Below are 20,456 nucleotides of genomic sequence, written 5' to 3'. Positions count from 1 at the left end.
CCTTGAGTGTTAGAAATGACCTGAAAATTTTACTTGACAAGCTTGTTAGTGAGGGTATCATTGTCAGTACTGAATCTTCAGAATGGGTCAGTCCCATTGTGATAGTAAGAAAAAAAGATAATTCGATTCGTTTATATGCCGACTTACGCACCCTCAACAAAAATATTATAGTGGATTGTCATCCATTACTAAAGATTCAGGACTTGTTATCTAATATTGCTGGTGCCACTTGTTTTACCATTCTTGACTTGAGATCAGCATATCATTAGATACCTTTGGCCACATCTTCAACTGATCTCACTACATTTATTACACTGTTCGGGGCATACAAATACCTTAGACTGCCTTTTGGCCTAGCCTAAGCAGCTAGCATGTTTCAAAGGTTTATGGACCATATGTTAGCAGGGATTGGGTCAGTACAAGCATATCAGGTTGATCTGTTGATTTATTAAAAAAACAAAGATGATCACATTTCCACTTTAAGAAAGGTACTTCACAAGTTCAAAGAATTTGGGGTTACTTTAGGCTCTGACAAGTGCAAATTCATGGCGGAGTCGCTTGACTATCTAGGTCATACCATCTCAGCTTCTGGAATCAGTCCTAAATTTTCATTAACTAAAGCCATAAATGAGGTTGTTGTTCCCAATAATAAGGATCTTCTTAGATCATTTCTGGGTATGACTGAGTACTACTCTAGGTTTATATCTAATTACGCACAGGTTGTTCAACCCTTACGCATTTTGTTGAAAAAGAATGCACATTTTTTATGGGGTAATGAAGGGAAACACCCCTTACAACGGATATATCGCATCGCGATGCCATTGCAACGCGGCTATTATATCGCAGCCGTCATCACATCGCATGTTATCAGGACGCAGGCAAGTGCATCGCAATAACATATACATCGTTAACGATTACATCGTGAATCGTATTCAAGCAGTATTGAATGAAACAAGCAAATCAGTGCGTTGCAATATACAAGCAGAATTGTGTTCATAAAATGGGAAGCAGAAAGGATTACAGCGTATTCAAACAAAATTGAAAAGCAGAATTGTGTTTATTGAAGTAAAAAAGCAAAGCAGCGCGTATTCAAGCTAAATTGAATTAAACACGCAAAACAAGCAAATGTAAACAAGCAAAGCAGCGCGTATTCAAGCTAAATTGAATTAAACACGCAAAACAAGCAAATGTAAACAAGCAAAGCAGCGCTTATTCAAGCTAAATTGAATTAAACACGCAATATTAAACATGCAAAGCAGTGCGTTAATGATTGCAATATGCGAGCAGAATTGTGTTTATAAAATGGGAAGCAGATATGATTACGGCGTATTTGAGCAAAATTGTAAAGCACAATTGTGTTTATGAGAATTTAAATCACATCAGATTCAAGCTGAATAGTGTTTGCGAATTCAACAAGCTGATTACATCGGATTCAAGCAGAATTGTGCATTTTACAATTAACAAACGTTGACATAAATGTGTTATAATTACCACTTCCTATTTAATAAACATCTGCTACATATATATGTAACAACTACAGTATCAATAACTGCAACAACATGTGGTCTGACGGAAAGCTAGACAGACGTTGGTGCTGTCAGACAAGGTTCAAGCCTCCTATCATCCACTCATTGCAAGAGCATATATATTTTATAACTAACAAAAATATACTTAAATGTGTTCAAATTAACATATGATATTTCATAAACATCTGCTAGTGTTTACTTTTTTAGAGCGAAAATAAACATAAACGTGTTAAAATTAACACATCATATTTCATAAACGTCAATAACAGGAACAGGATGTGCTCTGTATATTATAATTAACACATCATATATCTTAAAATTACAGGGACAGGATGTGCTCTGTATATTATAATAACCACATCATATACCTTACAATTACAGGGACAGGATGTGCTCTGTATGTTATAATAACCACATCATATATCTTACAATTACAACATTAATAACTACAACAAGATGTGGTCTGACGGATAGCTAGGCAGACTTTGGTGCTGTCAGACAAGGTTTGAGCCTCCTATCATCCACTCATAGCAAGATAATATACTTCTTTTTTTAAAAGCTTTCATTTCATAACGCAGGATGTGCTCTGTATATTATAATGACCACATCATATATCTTACAATTACAGCGTCAATACCTACAACAAGATGTGGTCTGACGGATAGCTAGGCAGACTTTGGTGCTGTCAGACAAAGTTTGAGCCTCCTATCATCCACTCCAGCAAGATAATATACTTCTTTTTTAAAAATCTTTCATTTCATAATGCAGAATTGTGTTCATTTGGATGACAAAAACAAGCTGCAACGATGCCAAGTGTATTTATCGCGCAGATTTGAGGTCATTTTTTAGAGCGTGGAATTGGGGCAAGGTGTGCTACATCCCCTCATATCAACATACTAACGTCAAATTAATACATCATATTTAATAAACATCTGCTGGGTAAATGGAAGGGTGGGTGGCTGGGTGGAAGGATGGGTGGGTGGGATGGGTGGATGGGTGGGTGCCTGGATGGATGGATGGATTTGGGATGCGTGGATGGATGGCTGACGGCGGATGAATGGATGGGTGGGTGGATGGGTGGGTGCCTTGATGGATGGATGGATGGATGGGTGGGTGGGATGGATGGATGGATGGATGGGTGGGTGGGATGGGTGGATGGATGGGTGGGTGCCTGGATGGATGGATGGGTGGATGGGTGGGTGCCTGGATAGATGGATGGGTGGGTGTGTGGGATGGGTGAATGGATGGGTGGGTGCCTGGTTGGATGGATGGATGGGTGTATGGGTGGGTGGGATGGGTGGATGGGTGGGTGGGATGGGTTGATGGATGGCTGATGGTGGATTAATGGATGGATGGGTGGGTGCTGGGGGATGGATGGGCGGGTGGGTGGGATGGGTGGATGGATGGGTGGGTGCCTGTATGGATGGATGGATGGGTGGGTGGGGAGTGATGCGTGGATGGATTGCTGACGGTGGATGAATGGATGGGTGGGTGGATGGATGGGTGGGTGGATGGGTGGGTGCCTGGATGGATGGATGGATGGATGGGTAGGATGGGTGGATGGATGTATAGGTGAGTGGGTGGGATGGGTGGATGGATGGGTGGGTGCCTGGATGGATGGATGGATGGGTGGATTGATGGATGGATGGGTGGATAGGTGGGTGCCTGGATGGATGGGTGGGTGGGTGGGTGGGATGGGTGGATGGATGGGTGGGTGCCTGGATGGATGGATGGGTGGGTTGGTGGATGGGTGGGTGGATGGATGGCTGATGGTGGATTAATGGATGGATGGGTGGGTGCTGGGGGATGGGTGGATGGAAGGCATACTGCAAGCTTACCCGCAAAAAAATTACGCCAATGTGTCATGCGCTTTACCCGCTAAATAATTATGCCAATGTGTCATTCAAGAACATAAACCAAGGTGATATGTAGTGTCACATACAAAAATACACAATAATCACGTTTGTACATTTTTATTTGTTAAACACAATAACCACGTTGGTACATATTTAATTGTAAAATACAATAAACACGTTTGTACATTTTTATTTGGTAAACACAATAAATACGTTTGTACATTTTTATTTGGTAAACACAATAAATACGTTTGTACATTTTTATTTGGTTTACATTGCATTGATACAAAATACTTAGAAACTTACTAGGTATGTAATAGCCCCAAAAAGAATTAAATAATAGTACATATCCATGGGAATGTGTAAACACGATAGGGGGTACAATTTACAGACAGGATTATCGGGTGCAACAGTAAGGATTCAGAGGATGGAATACAACACATACAAGTGCCAACTTTTTTACCTAAAGGAATTAAGTACATGTGCGATGGAAGACAGGTAGTCAGAAAGCACAGACAAGGTGAAAAGTTTTAATACTGCCAAAAGTCGGACAGACATTTCCTTTGAACGGGGGCAAACACGTGGATGTAGATTAGCTGCTAAACACTGAGACATTCGCATTTCCTGGAAAGTTTGCTCCTTTTTTAAAATCTCAAGAAAACTGTAGAAATTAGGGTGCGGTTTGCCTATACTTTTATTTAAAGAGTTGTGCCAACCCTCAAGGGCATTGTTTGTCTTTGCTCCTCCCTCTAAGCAGGTGGAGTAGCAGTTCCACCAGTCCACAAGAAAACGTGGTTTCCTCCGGCAACCCGACCTGCTTAGATGCCCAATCCATGTGTCTTCAAAATAATTTAATAATGGTGCCAATTTGTCCTCGTTTACCATAAAATATTCAGACTCTGTAATCGATGTGTAGTATTCGTCTACACTATTAGGAGGAACAAAGCAAAGACCAGCTAGTTTTTTAAGCTCAAATTGCAGTTTACTATCAGACACATAATCCTCAATAAGGGATGTTTTTGAATTTTGCTCCAAATAGCCTGAGAAAAGTGAAAATAACATCCTTGTATTTGGGTATCCATGTACAATTTCCTTACAACATTTATCATGGGTAATTCAAAGTCCATGATTACTTTTCTCGGACTTTTGTTTGGGATTTTAGATTTTACGACTGACAAAAACTCAGTATACGTTGAGGGTTGTTTGTCTGGTAGTAAACTGTAGACTAAAGGAACTACAATGTCGTTAACGTACCCGTGAATGGTGTAGATTTGGGTGAAAGGGGTGGGCGTGCTTTTAAACGTCCCATCAAGCATCCACACATCACTGTTCTCCAAGCGGTTAAGATTACGGGGGTGCTAAATATTAAAATGCGCTTATGACAATTGTCATTGTCATACAGAATAAACTGTTCCTTTGAAACAGTAACACAGAGTTCAGCAGGAATTTTAATATCCCCAAAAGTTTGTGGTGCCACACTTTTTGGGTGATTCACGAGTTTCTTACGTTGGATCATTCGACGTAAGCTGGGGATGGCAGGCATACTACTAGCCACATGTTCAGTAATATGTTGTGATACCTCCCTTAAAATGGCACCACAAGGGTCATTGGAGTTGCCTGCAATCACTTTCATCTCATTTATCGACTCTCTAACTTCAAAAGAAGTTGCAGAGGCCGAGTGGTTATGCTCTGTGCTTCTTAAAACAGACTCACCCAGAGTAACTGCTCGTCCTCTGCAATGCCTTGCGTAATTTTGCACACACTTCCAATGACCCCGTGGCTCTGAATTTCTCTCCTTGCAATATATATAACCGCTGTGTTTGAGTAGGCGATTTCCTCTGCTTTACGTGATATATTGCGCCATCTTTGGATCAGACATTTGCTGTCGAAAAAAAAAAATCATGCTAAAAATGATGATAAGAAAGACATTTGCGGTAGGAAGACAACCGACAATGCATTTTAAAAATAGTAAGAAAGACATTTCCAGTAGGAAACAAACAAAAACATTCCTTTTAAAAATCATAAGAAAGACACATTGTTCCTAATACCGGACACGAAATGCATACAGCACTGCATACACCCCTGCGCCCGCGGCAGTAAACCTCCATCTCAACCGACCACAGAATGTTAATGACAAAGCTATTAATTTCACAATTTCAAAACAAAACACATAAATAACAAATTTGTCATGTCCTGCTCAAATAAAGCCAACTTTCCTCTGTTACCTTTACTAATCTGTAACAAAAAGTAAAAAATAAAGGTTTGCAGTGGCATTATTACTTAGGTCTTTCAACTACACTTTTTGCAGTTTAGTTTTTTGCAGTTGCAAGTTTTTAAAGGTGTTACATGTTATAAGTACTGTACTACAAAAAACCAAGCACTATCAGCAACCAAAAAAAAATTAGTTTGCAGTGCCATTATTACAGGCCTACTACAACAAACAGCAATAAAATTAAATTCCATGGTACTATGCAACACATTGCTTCCAGTCATTTGGAAATAGCATTTTGGTACCTCTACGTTTTGATACGCTTTGGATGGCGTTCTTCTTAGTGTTTGGATAACCACATAAAGCTTCACGGTGGGGGCGGCCTATTTTAGGAGACAAAATAGAGATTAGACTAACGGGTATATCCAGCCAATCCTGCAGCAATTTATGCAATCCACCAACCCATCCACCCACCAACACATCCACCTGCCAACACATGGTACTATGCAACACTTTGCTTCAAGACACAATTTCTTGTCTTAATAGTCTTTTGGAACTAGCAATAATGTACCTGTTGCGTTGTTTTACGCTTTGAATGGCATTCTTCTTAGTGTTTGGATAACCACACAAAGCTTCACGGTGGGGGCGGCCTATTTTAGGAGACAAAATAGAGATTAGACTAACGTTGGGTATATCCAGCCAATTCTGCAGCAATTTATGCAATCCACCAACCCATCCACCAAACCATTCACCAAACCATTCTTCCACCAACCCATCCACCCACCAACCCATCCACCCACCAACCCATCCATCCATCCACCCATCAATCCATCCACCCATCCATCCACCCACTGCATCCCCCTCCAACCCGCTAAATATAACTCGGGTCATCTGTATATAGAGATAACTGTAATCACTAGTATATGCAGTAGACCTTTGTACTCTACCATTCCTATGTGACTCTTGCAGTATATCCATTCATATCCCAAGGGCATATGGTACATTTGCAAGTTTTTTCTATTCGTATCTTTTATGTAACATGTGTAATCCAAAGCAAAGTTCTTATTTTTTGCTGCCGGTTCTTATGTAAAGCGCTCAGACACCTTTGGGTAAAGTTCACGCTATTTAAAATCGCATAAAATAACACTTTAACAAAAAAAGCACCCTTCCTCTTTCTGTGACTTAACATCTTGTACATTTGCAAAGGGAAACATAGAGCTGAAGTGCACGAAAAACGAGGGAAACATAGGGCAGAAGGGCACGCAAAAACGAGGGAAACATAGGGCTGTGGTGCACGAAAAACGAGGGAAACATTGGGCAGGAGGGCACACAAAAACGAGGGAAACAGAGGGCAGAAGGGCACAAAAAACGAGGGAAAAAGGGCAGAAGGGCATGAAAAATGAGGGAAACAAAGGGCAGAAGGGCACGAAAAACGCTTTGGTTCTCCATTTTAAAAGACCACTTTTGCAATACTATTTTCAATTTTTGACTGATCCATCTTGGATGGGTCAATTAAAAAAACCTCTGTTGTTTTGTAGGCATGCACATGTGTGTTGAATCCATGCACGTCTACAAAACGATGTGGCTGCTACGTAATGAAGTCTTTAAGCCATGCTGCTCAGCAGCTCCTATGCAGTATAGAATGGCTAAAAACGACACTGCCCAAGCCAAGAGGTCTTATATGCAATGAGTGTTGGAATTTTCCCACTACTTTACAAAAACTAATGCAGTTTAGGTTTAAACCTACTCTTAAGCTGTTTACTACTTATTCCCCATCCATTAAAAAGTTCCCAGAATGAGATCAGAACCTGTTTTCACGTTTTCCGGCCCAGACTGTCCTGGGACAGTAGACATTTCCTGTCCGTCGGAAAAGACGTGGAAACCAATAACAATGGCTGTAAATTATATCAGACAATCATTGTTTACTCCCTCAACCGAAACTGGGGGGCATTCAGATGAACCCTGGCATGCCAATTTATAGTTTGCAGTAAAAAACTGCCCGGCCTTAAACACTCAAACGCAAGCATTTTTCACACCCTTAGCAGAGACCCTTTGCTACATTTAGAGTTTGCCAGGTGCAGAGACTGATATGGTGCAGTCGCGACGGACACCAAACGCGAGAATTTCTCTGACCAAAAAACATTATTTACAAAAGTGTGCAATGCTCCGGTATGATTTGAGGAAAAATAAAGCCTGGTGACAGTGAGCAATGCACTGCAAACCTGCAAGCTTGATTGTGGACTAGGAAGTGCTTTACTACAAACCCCCTAAAGATAATGCCCTTCGTTGACCTTCAATACTCTGGGGAGAAAGAAAGTGCTCCGATTTGGTCAAACAATTCATCAGCATATTGTGTCCTATGTTTGAAATTAAGGAAGCATTATTCGGCTCTTAGGCCCATACGTTGTTCACAAAATATGGAAACAAAGGAAGCAGAAGCCAAATACAGGGATATCAATCATAGAATATTGGAAGATAGAGTTCCGAATGTAATATACTTTTTATTTGCCTCTAAGAACGGGATACACCCAGCGATTGCAGCGCAAAATAAACACGTTGTGGAAAGCACTAACAATGTCTTTAATTATGCCAGTTTATAGTTTGCACAAAAGAAATGCACGGGACTAAACCCTCAAACGCAAGCATTTTTCCCACCCTAAGCAGAGGCCCTCTGCTACATTTAGAGTTGGGAACGATGGAGGCGTAATGAAAACGTACATTGGCCAGGTGCAGAGACTGATATGGCGCAGGTGCGACGGACACCAAACGTGAAAATTGCTCAGACCGAAAAAATTTATTTACACCTGTGTGCAATGCACCAGTATGATTTGCTGGAAAATAAGGCCTGGTGACAGTGGAATGGAAGATAGAGTTCACGGCTGCACAAACCAGAGGGAGGCAAAGCAAGGACAACCCAAAACAGTGGACACTTACCGATGCAAAAGTCTGTCCTCAGGGTCATGACACAGGCACAAATGGCTGCAGACATGGCGGGCAACACAATATATACCCCCCAACCCCCGAACAACCCATTGGCTATAACGATTTTCAACGTGTGGGCTAAAACATCGCGTTGTCATGTCGCGCGATGTAAAGTCGCCGATGTGACACGCGATCCTATTGCCTGGCCGTATTTGCGTTGCAACAACGTGCGATGCTAAAATGGCCGATGTGACTGCATTTGCGATGTAGTGACGGCGATGTGAATTACCGCAATGACTTTGAGGACGATGGATCGTCATACAACCGGTAATGAAGCACAACTGGCTTTTGAGCTAATTAAGAAATTAATTCTTCAAGCACCCACACTTTCTCCATTTTCTCCAGATCATAAGTGTGTTTTATCTGTTGATGCGAGTCAGAAAGGATTGGGAGCAGTTCTTTGCCAATGTATTGATGGAAAGTAAATACTGTGGCTTTTTCTTCAAGATCACTTTCTATTGCAGAATCAAACTATAGTACAACAGAGAGAAAAGCTTTGGCTTGCACATGGGCTGTTGAGAAATTTAGAACTTTTATTTGGGGTACACAGTTTGAAATTATCTCTGACCACAAGCCGTTAATACACTTATTGAATGGGAATGGTATAGGTAAAGCTTCCTCAAGATTAGTTAGATTGCTGTCACGCTTACATGAGTATAATTTCATCATAAAATATATACCAGGAGGTCGCAACACAAGGGCAGACTGTCTGTCCAGGTTGTCATCAGAAGATAATTCGTCATCTTCCAGGTTTGATGATGTAGAATGCGGTGTGGCCACTGTTGAAGATTTTGTCATCAATTTACCCCATGTTACAAAAGAAGATTGGGTTAAGGCGTCCCAAGAGGATTCAATTTTGTTAGCTGTCAAAAACATGATAGTATCTGGCTGGCCCAAGGAACGTTCTCTTTCATCCCCTTTAAAATCATTTGCACAAGTTAATCAGGAACTGTCTATGGTTGAAGGTTTGGTCATGTGTGGTGATTTGGCTGTACCTCCTGCATCTTTACGCATGAGAATTTTTCAAATAGCACATGAGGGGCATTTAGGAATAGGTGCCACTGTTAGAAGGTTGAAAGAAAATTTTTGGTGGCCTGGTTTGGAGTCTGATGTCACAAATTGGATACATTCTTGTGGCACATGCTTATTATCTGACAAACACGGGAAGACCATGAAAGCACCATCACATAATGTTCCAATTCCAGAAGAGGCTTGGATTAAGCTAGCCTTGGATTTCGCTGGTCCATTTGATATTCTCACAAATGATAAGAAATATATTTTAGTACTAGAAGATTATTTTTCTAAATGGGTGGAAATTAAATTATGTTCCTCTTCCTCTTCTATTTCTGTGATCAACTTTCTTTCCAGAATTTTTCTTTCTGAAGGTTGTCCGAAAGAGTTGGTCACAGATAATGGTTCACATTTTACATCAAGTGTGATGGAGAGATTTTTGTCTGTTCATTCCATTAAACATTTGAAAGTTGCTTTATATTCTCCTTCAGCAAATGGTCTAGTGGAGCGTACGAACAGGTTTATTAAAGAAGGAATTCAGACAGCTATCTCTGTCAATGAGCCTGTAGAAGCATTTTTGAAGAAAAAGATTTGGTCATATTTAACTGCTCCTCACACTTCAACTGGAGTTTCTCCCTTTAGACTTTAAAAAAAAAAGGAATCCCAATGGAACATTGTGTCCTTCATGGCTTAAGATGTTAAGAAAGAACGATGATTTGTGTATAGCGTGCAAAGATAAACAAAATTTGCTTTATAATGTTGCTGTTCAACAAAAGGTTCAAAAGAGAAACTTTGACACAAAAACTTGCAAGTATGATCATGATCTTAAAATTGGTGACTGGGTCATGATCAGATCTCCAATTAAGGATAAGAAAGGTTTGTCAAAGTTTTCCCTTCCTGTGCAAATTGTTAAAGTTTCAAAGGGATCCTTATTTCTTGGTCAAAAAGGCTGGTGGAGTAGGAGAATGTTAGTCAAGTTAACACCTGACCAGGCAAGTGAGATTATTTCAAAGAAGAACATTCATCTTGAAGATTTACATTTTTCACATTTTTCAGAAGATTTGGATAAAGCTAATTCTGAGATTTATTCTAGTAATAACCTGCAAACTCAAGTTGTTGGTGCACAAGATGTAAATGATTCTTTTTCAAATGATTCTTTGTCAAACTCACATGTTTCGTTATAAAACTCTTTGATTGATAATGATTCTACACATGTTGATATTATTCCTTCTAACACTAACACAATAAGACCAACTCGAAATTGTTCTTTTCCTTCAAGGTACAAAGATTTTTATTTGTCTTGAGTTTTCATTTTTTATTTTGTTTGTGAAAGGGGAAGGGTGATGTAATGTATGGCTTTCATTTAATGTACGCGCTTCACGCGCTCATCACTTTTAGAATGATGGTCATGTTATTGTTGGCATGCGCACATGTCTAGTTAGGTGCACATGCTGTTTAAGTATCTTTTGAAATGTGCTGTATTGAAATATGCATTCTCGTGCATGTAACTTCTTCTCTGCTGTGGAAGCGGTTTCTCAAACGTGATTCCACTTCGACTGCAGAGGGGTAGGACGCACTCCAGCGTTGTCTTATTTATTGAAAGATTAAACTACAAAGAACATACAAGCTGATTTTCTTGAATCATTTCTTTGAAGAAAACGCTTACATTACACTCATCTACATAGGAATGAGCAGCAATGAACCTTAATTAGTACAATCTCACAATAACAGAGTTATATCCCACTCGTTGGTGTGACTGATAGCGCTTCACAGTACCCATCAACTTAGCAGACATTACAGCTTCCTGTTTTATTTCCAAGATACGGCTGAAGTGCCTATTGCTGACATACACCCTTAACAAGAAATGTATACAAAACTGTCCTCAAAACTCAAAAGAAAACATCAAAGAAACAATAACTAACGTCACTATAAATCCAAGAGTCAATGTCACTCAGTAATGTGATTCAATGTTTAATCATTGCAGCTCAACATTTCAATTTTGCACTACAAAGTAAGTGAGAGGAAGAGAGTGTATCATTTGGCAAAATATCATATCTTGCATTGTGTTCCACAGGGGAGGAAGGGAGCCTGAGGTGGGTGAAGAAGAGAGTTGGGCAATTCAGGCAATTTCACCAAGGGAAACAAAGTTATCTTACTATTCAATGAGAAAAAGAGTACGAATGTGAAAACAATAGAACGGAGCAAAGAGATAACGAAACTGAAGGATGGGTGTTAAGGGTATTGAAATTATTAACACCATGGTATAACTAGCAGACACCCTAGAATTAAGGATTCCCTTAATTTAAGCCCACATATGGATCTGAAAGTAGCCATCATTTCAATACAGGCAGTATCCTCAAATTTCTACCCTATTTTACAACCCTTACACATGTTCTGTAATTTATTATCTATAAGTCCACATTCTTCTATCTCTGTTATTTACTTGCTCCCAACTCTTAGCTTCAGTTATTCTCCTGAGTTTATTCACATTTAGATGGAGGAATTATGGTGGACTATGGAGAAAGGTTCACCACTTTTGTGGTGAGTTGTACATGATTAAGTCACTAACTTCTCAGACATGCACCGACGGCTCATTATGAGTCAACCTGCCATATGGTGCAGAGGGATCACTGACATAATATAGAATACAAAAATATAGAATTACCAAAATATCAATGAAAAAATATATAATGCAAAAATATCGAATTCCTATCTACAAAAAGGTAAGTACAAAAATATTGAATCAAAAATATCATTGTAAAAAATAAAGTTAGTCAAAATATCGAAGTTTTTCAAATGTATTAAAAGTAATTTACAATTAATAAAATAATCAATATAATTAACTAAAACATACTTAAAATACTTAAATAACCTTAAAAATATTAAATAATTAAAGTTATATAAAAAAAAACAATTTTATTTTTTAATACATATATATATTAACGTAATATTAATAAAAAATATACAATATTTTTACCGTAGGATAGCTGGAGGGTAAAATTTACTACTACCACTCGTGAGTGCAACAGTAGGGAAAACGTTGGATAGCGTAGGGGTAAAAATTCATATTCCCACTCCAGTGAGTGCAACGGTAGGGAAAGCGTTGAATAGCTAGGGGTAAAAATTCCTATTCCCACTCCAGTAAGTGCAACAGTAGGGAAAGCGTTGGCTAGCGGGCGGGTAAAAATGACTATCCCCACTCCTTAGAGTGCAACAGTAGGGAAAGTAAGATTTAATATATTAATAAAAATAAATTAAATATCAATACCAATAAAAATTGATTACAATGAATTACCAATTTAATATTATGTAATAATTAATCAATTAGAAATACAAATACATTTTAGTTATTAAAATAAATTACCTATTCATAATTAACAACTAATTAATTTACAATAACAAAAACTAATTAATAATAAAAATTAATACCAATTAATAATTATTTAACAGTAAATTAATTATCAATACACAAAAAGTATTTTTAATATGTAATTAATTACAATTAAATTACTTCCCACGCTATTCACCTATAAACCCACAATCTGCTACAGAAAATAAATTAATACAATTATCGTAATTATCAATTAATTAATAAATACAATTAATTACCAATTAATAAAAATGAATTACCAATTAACAATTAATTTACCAATAAATTAAAAATCAAAAACAATAAATAAATACAAATTATTTACTTAATTACAATTAAAAACTTCCCACCCTATTCCCCTATAAACCCACAACCCACTACGGAAAATAAATAAATACAATTAACATAATTATCAATTAATCAATTAATAAAAATTAGTTATTAATTAAAAATGTATTAACAATTAATTCAAAATGAATACCAATAAATAAATAAAAAAATGTAATTAATTACAATTACATTACTTCCCACCCTATTCCCCTATAAACCCAAAACCCGCTACAGAACTAAAACGCAAAATGAAATTAAAAATAATTAGTCATTTCAAAAAAATTATATTTAATTTAATATAATTAAATTACTTCCCACCCTATTCCCCTAAAAAACCCACAACCCGCTACAGAATTAAATTACGCTAAAATTAAATAACATCAAATTCATTACTTAAAATAAATTACAAAAATAATATACACTTTTCACACATATACTACCATACAAAACACTTAAAAAAATCGATATTATAAAAAATTCGATATATATTTTAATACCTATATTATATACTTCGATATTTTGACTTTCTATATTTTGAAAAGCGATATTACATTACTTACCTTCAATTCGATATTTTTCACCACTATATTCTGTCCATTCTATATTTTGACTTCGATATTATGGCTATTCTATATTTTGGATTTGATATTATGTTTAGTTACCGGTGTAGACTCCCCTATTTACATGAAGCTCAATTCATCGTACCTGCACTGTTTAGTCAGGTGCACTTATAAGTCAGCAAACTCTTACATCTGTCTGTTTATCTAACACTATATGAAGCAAAGGAAATTTTAAAGTGGACCTCCATTGTGAACCAATCTAGCCAGGTAGCCCTCTTGTACTTTTGTTGTGGTGAGCCAATGGACTTGGACATATTCCTGTGTGCTTTGCTATGTCTCAGGTGACAAAGATAAGCATACATGTTTGTTAATAGTGTGATCACTTGTTCTGAAGTACTAATATTGTACTTTTTTATGTTTTGGAAACTCCAGGAAGCTTTATTTAGTCATATGACATTTTGAGTGTTACTTCTAGGTACCGATATGACATGCATCAATTGTAAGAGATAAATACTCTTTTTCTTTTTGACTACAGCTTAGTATCTCGCAAAGATATGACTAGTATCAGGAAATCAATTTGATGACTCTTAATAGGGACCAAAATCCTGATGAATGCCCTCGGTCTAGTGGGGCAGAACGAGTACAGGCAGAAACGTATCCGTAATTTTTTGCTAGCACCAAGGATCAAGCATTATATGTGTCTCTGGAGTCTTCCTGGTTTTATTGAAACTTAGAAATTTAGTTTATATCAGAAATTCAGTTTATGAATAAGTCCTAATATCTTGCCAAAGTATCAAAAGAATTGAATATATTTTATAAGTTTACAATTGCTATACTTTAAAGCCAGCATTGTGTGATTGTGAGACACATTTTACTATACGCACCTTCAGTGAGATCTTGGTTTAGTTTGGATTTAGTTGACAGGATTGGTTTGGGCAATTGAAGAAACCATGGGCCCAAGTAGTATGCCTCCTCAAGAAGTAATACGGCTGAGTGTTGCTTTATTAAAGAATACAAGTCATTTGCAGGCTTCAGTTCAAACCTTGATTGTAGTGTTCCTTAACAATGTGCTATCAAACTTAATTTCCAGGTCCTGGTCTTATTGCTATACTTTAAAGCCAGCATTGTGTGATTGTGAGACACATTTTACTATACGCACCTGCAGTGAGATCTTGGTTTAGTTTGGATTAAGTTGACAGGATTGGTTTGGGCAATTGAAGAAACCATGGGCCCAAGTAGTATGCCTCCTCAGGAACTAATATGGCTGAGTGTTGCTTTATTAAAGAATACAAGTCATTTGCAGGCTTCAGTTCAAACCTTGATTGTAGTGTTCTTTAACAATGTGCTATCAAACTTAATTTCTAGGTCCTGGTCTTTTTTTATTAGTCGGTGGTGCATGGTGGCCTCTGACCAAGAAAAGATGTGCTGTCATTGACTACACGGTGTACAAACACTGCTTCATGATTTTTTTTTATTATGCTGCCAGGTCTTGAATTCGCAACATAATATGTAGTGAAAGATTTTGGTTAAGGTCGCTGGTTTACCAATAAAGTTTGTTTTAAAATTGTGACATTTAAACATTTTGTATTGAGTAACTAGTAATGTGCGTAGTTAGAATTTTTAAACAGTAAAAATGTTATGGTGTATTTTGTATGTGTTTGTAATATACTGAATAACTTAAAAAGCATACAGATATGTGACTAACTGTAAAAATATGCACACACTTTCATGGGTTATGTGTCACACATATCAATGTCCTCTTAATTTCAGGTTATAGTGTGCTCATACTATGCACACCATCTCTGTGTTTTCAGTCTGGAAACAATGACCCACATGCACATGCTTGAGAGCAGGACATCAATGCTCTTTCTACATCATGCTGCCCTGACATACACTGGAAGCTACCTGGCACTATCCAACTACAGCGACGATGACAAGATCAGCTATGTAACCCTTTGGGATTTGGAGTCTGGAATGGTAACCTCCATATTGGCATTTCGTTTTAGTGTCACCTTGTTCATTATCAAACATTTTAAAATATGTTGCTTTCAACTTTATTTATCAAGACATCACAAATCTACTGTCATCTTTGACTGCTTAATAATCTCTCAAATCTCTGAAACAGTTGAATGGGTTTTGCGAAGTTGGATGAACATAGTTACCTCTGTAGATTTATTATGTCAATATAAGGTTCTCAGAAAAACGTTATTGTAGGTGGGAATATTTGTAGTAAAGGTCGCTAGATGTAGAGGTTGGATGCCAAATCGACCCTATCTGTTGCACTTCATTGTTTGGAATAAATGGACCAGGCAGGTTATATGGAGAGTTGAAGGCTGTTTTCATATTTAAATATCAGACTTTTGGTTGAAGCCTACACGTGTGGGGTGATTTGGTTTACTCTACTCTTTTTATACACTTGCTAGTATGGTTGGTGTTTTTGCTTTTTAGGACTGTCAGGAGTAGAGAGAAGGGGGTACGAGGGTAAGAGTTTATTTTAACTTTTTCTTAAACTCTTTCACCCCTTCTATTACCCCTTCCTGTAATAAACACTGGTTTCATTAATACTAGTATAATATTTTTAGTAAATGTATAATTTATGTTTACATTCGTGTATTGCTGGATTTAGTTTATTCATGTTCTGTGAAAATCTTTGAGTGCTGCTTTGTTGATCTTCAGGGGCGTAATGCAAGTCCCTACACGGGGCCCCAAGCCTTCATGGAAGCCCCATTTATCTCAAAGCCAACATATATCTGTCAGATATGGGCAACTTAGGGGGCCCTATCACATTCTGCAGGGGGGCATCATTTTGCATTACACCACTGTTGATCTTAGGTATATGGAAGGACATTTTCTTAACAAATGTCAGCTCCAGTTCAGATACCCTTAAAATATTGAGGGCTATGTCTGTCAGCAATTTCAATAGTTTGTAGGTTAAATGAATGTACAAAAACAGACTAAATAAGCAGGAGGATGATGTATTTTGAGGCTCACATACGGCTTCTTTATTTGAGAATATACTAAAAAGGCAGTAATGATTTAGCACTTGAGACTGGAGGAATCATTGACCACTTTGAAGGAGACATAATCTTGCCAAATGGGATCCTAATATACAAGTAGTTGGAGGCTTCTGCGAAGATAACACATTTGAATATGGTAATGTGCTGCGTAAAATCTGGCCAGTTTGATTCCAGATTAGTCAAAAGACGGGTTCTCCTGATCAGAGATATGCGGTAATTCGCCATCAGTCTAAAGTAACTTACTCTGCAAGTACAGTACAACTGTGAAAATTGTTGCGTTAGCCTGACAAGACCCCAGTTTAACACTACATCCCAGTGGTCCTCATGTTAATGGATGAGACCACCTCCAATAGGCATCCCCAGGTTTATTACAGTCCTGATGAGACCCTCGTATCTTGGAAAAGGGTTAAAATGCCTTCAACAAACTGAAATACAGACCTGACCCATTTGTGAACAACACACTGACAAGTTCCCTCTCTGTGTTTCACTTTATGAAATAGATGTTCCTGATAAAATAAATAATACACTGTATATACTCACACAATTGATCACTGTGTTCCCTATTTTTTGGTTTTGGTTTGTCACATGGGGTTATTATTTTCTTCTTTATTTCGGAAGTCCTTTATCAGTCATGTATTTACACATGTTAAGATATTTCATTGTCTAGCTTCTGAAATAAAATTAGAGTTGGCTGAATTGAATCTTACTATAAAATACTGGATGTTTCTTTGAACTGAGTGTCTACATAGGTTCAATCTAGACAGAATTTCGTCTGTCAAAAATAGAAACTTAAATGTCGATATAGATTAACTCGATGTAAGAGAAAGGTTTCAAAGAGAACATTCCTTTCAACATGGATAACATCTTCTTTTGAGCTGATCAGGCCAGTTAGAGGTTTGCTTCAGTTTGGTTGCTGCAGCTCTTCCTGGCAAGTTGCCTTGAAGTTTGGAGGATTTTGCCCAAGTTTGTAAAAGTACCTTCTGTAATTTATTGATTGGGAAAGGGTTTTAATGGACTGATAGCTGTCAGACTGCTAAATTATTATTGGGCAAACATATTACTTTCAAGGAAACGCTCTAAAACATTTAAGGCAATGTCCTTGCTGGGTCATAGCACATGATTTGTCTTGTTTGTTTAGCGGTGTGATCCAAGTTAGTTTATAGCTATTTTTTGTGTAGGTTCATGGAGAAGCCCATGCAAGCAAGGATCTAGTTAGAAGTCTGACTGGTGCAGCGATCGTCTTAGCACTGTTAAATATTTCAATGGGGCTTTCTGTGAATTGGGCCTCTGACACCGTGAGCCTCAAGTTCTTCTTCTCTTTCTCATCGATTGAAGTGGCCATCCCCTGTGTCCTGCTTGAGCATCATGTATAGGTTTTTCTCCTTCAGCAGCCCTGCCACTGCCATTTGCATCAACAGTGGATCACAACTGTGAGAGCATGGCATGCTCTTAGCATCTACACTGTGGTCATTTTGGGATGTGGGCGTACTCCAAGGAGGCTAAAGTGTTTGAAGCTTGCGTAAGGGAGCTCAGTACCTGGCGGAGTAGATCTTAGTAGGACAAAGTCTACCATTCCCAACTCAGTATGTCTTAAACAGGCAATTATAACGGATTGCGAGGCTGGCATAGTTAACATTGCTTGAGTCTGCTGCCTGCTTACTGTAGTATACTTGCAGCAATTTATGAAGCAGTTCTTAGTCCACGGAAAATGTAGAAGGAAAGTCTTTTCTGGAGCTAGCATGTCCAGCACATGATGGCCCTGTCACTTGGCATCTGACATCTGATTTTTCTTGACTTCACCAATCAATTTAGTCCATGGTTTTTAAGTGACCTTTTGTCTATGTTTTAAATTGTTTTGATTTACATAGGTTGATGCCTTCAATGCTAAGGCCAGAATATTTGGTCACAGTTAGGAAGTCACCCATTCTGTTCAGCACATGATAAATGCACACCTTTTTATAGCTGCAGATGACACCTAATCCCTTCATGAACTAAAATGACTTGTGCATTTTACATGCTTATGGACTGACTTAGGTCTGTCTTCTGCATGCTAAACACTGGATGTCTACAAACAACCTCATCCGTATTTGTGGTTTAACCAAGGTTCTTGTCACTTGTTCAGAGTAGTGGAATTCTGCATTCTGGTTTGCCTCTATGGTACACCTATCAGTCAGGATTGTTTACATTGTAACTGATACCCAAATAATCCCTGAATTTCAGGTTAGATCTTTTAACAGCTTCTGATTCATACAAAATAGACTATGAGCAGACTATCTTAATCTTTCCCATAAAACAGCTCTCACGCCTTGTAAATGTAAATGTATAGGCATTTATATAGCGCACTACTTACCCGTAGGGTCCCAAGGCGCTTCGACCGCTGCGAAACCCTTCCTGGCTTCCCTGAGAGATGGTCCCTTAATGGGTATCTCCAGGGTGAGACCAGGCATCCCCGGCGGTCTGGTGGGGCCGTTAGTGAAGATGAGGCAAGCTAATGCCCAGAGTTGCCGAGTGTGATCGCTGATCAGAGTGGGCACCGAGGCGAGAGAATTATCGAGTCCGCTGACCCTGGTCCAGAAAACTGCCGCGCCGGGAATCGAACCCTGGTCCCGGGCCGTCCTCTGCTCTCGGGTCTGCCGCCTCTAACCAGTGAGCCACACTACTTCACTACTGCCTTGGATAGAATAAAAACACTGCAGCCCTATTTATTAATGAATATCTTCAGCGTATACTACACAAATAAACTTATGGTGATTACAATCAGATAATATGTGATTCAATATAGAGCTTCTGTGTCAGATATTTGGTGAGCATCATAAGGATATTCAGTTGAAACCAACACAGAAAAACAAAGGGGACATTTGCACTGAGTCTCTGGAGTTGGTGATGGACTTCACACACATTCAAGCCACTTTGATCCCATTGCTTCAAAACAATTCCTGGAATCAGCAAAAGGACTATTCCGGCATGGGTCTGTAAAGAACTTGGCAAGGAGCCCAAACTTCAAAGCAGCACAACTTTAAAAATGTCATTTTGACAGTAGTACAATTTCTTCTTTATATAGCTGTGGTACGACCACTATAACTACTCAATTTTAGCCTTATATCAAATTTGCGTACCCATCCAATGTCCTCCAGCAATCAATGTTCTTCTGTTACGCCTTTTGTTATTAATGGCAATTGTTTTACACAATTCACAAAGCTTTTAGATGAGCCAAAGGAATAGAATTAATCAAGATCTCCCTCTTGGCTAATCGTAGGATGACGTTGTTTTACAATGATGTCGGGCCCTCGCTTTATTGTAATTGACAACTGCCTTCGACAGGATAATGATATCTTGCTGAGAAGGCTCCATCAAGGATCCAGGATTTGGCGCTAAATTGAATCAGGACTTTTCTCAAAAGATTATAAATCATTGTCTTTCCTCTTTCAGTCTATTCCCAAGAGTAATAATTGGTAGGGTGTCACAGGAATTGTTTTGGGTTATTTTATTATACTTTTATAGAGTGATGTAGTAGTCGCCCTATGGCTGTTAGCGTGTGTTACAGAATAACCACTGAATGGAAACTAAGGGGCATATGTACAATAGAAGTGATGGA

At 38.3% G+C, this 20,456-nt stretch overlaps 1 protein-coding gene across 1 annotated transcript in view; it reads left to right on the top strand.

The window, feature by feature from the left end:
* LOC147728720 (uncharacterized) overlaps positions 1-20,456 on the top strand; it is a 497,345-nt gene that overhangs the window by 438,391 nt on the left and 38,498 nt on the right. The window contains exon 26 of the mRNA XM_086963852.1: positions 15,615-15,821. Within this exon, the coding sequence (XP_086819978.1) occupies positions 15,615-15,821 (207 nt within the window). The remainder of the gene's footprint in view (positions 1-15,614; positions 15,822-20,456) is intronic.

Source organism: Lissotriton vulgaris, chromosome 3_1 (genome assembly GCF_964263255.1).
Source record: "Lissotriton vulgaris chromosome 3_1, aLisVul1.2, whole genome shotgun sequence".
NCBI lineage: Eukaryota > Metazoa > Chordata > Amphibia > Caudata > Salamandridae > Lissotriton > Lissotriton vulgaris.
This window is presented reverse-complemented; position numbering and strand designations above follow the sequence as displayed.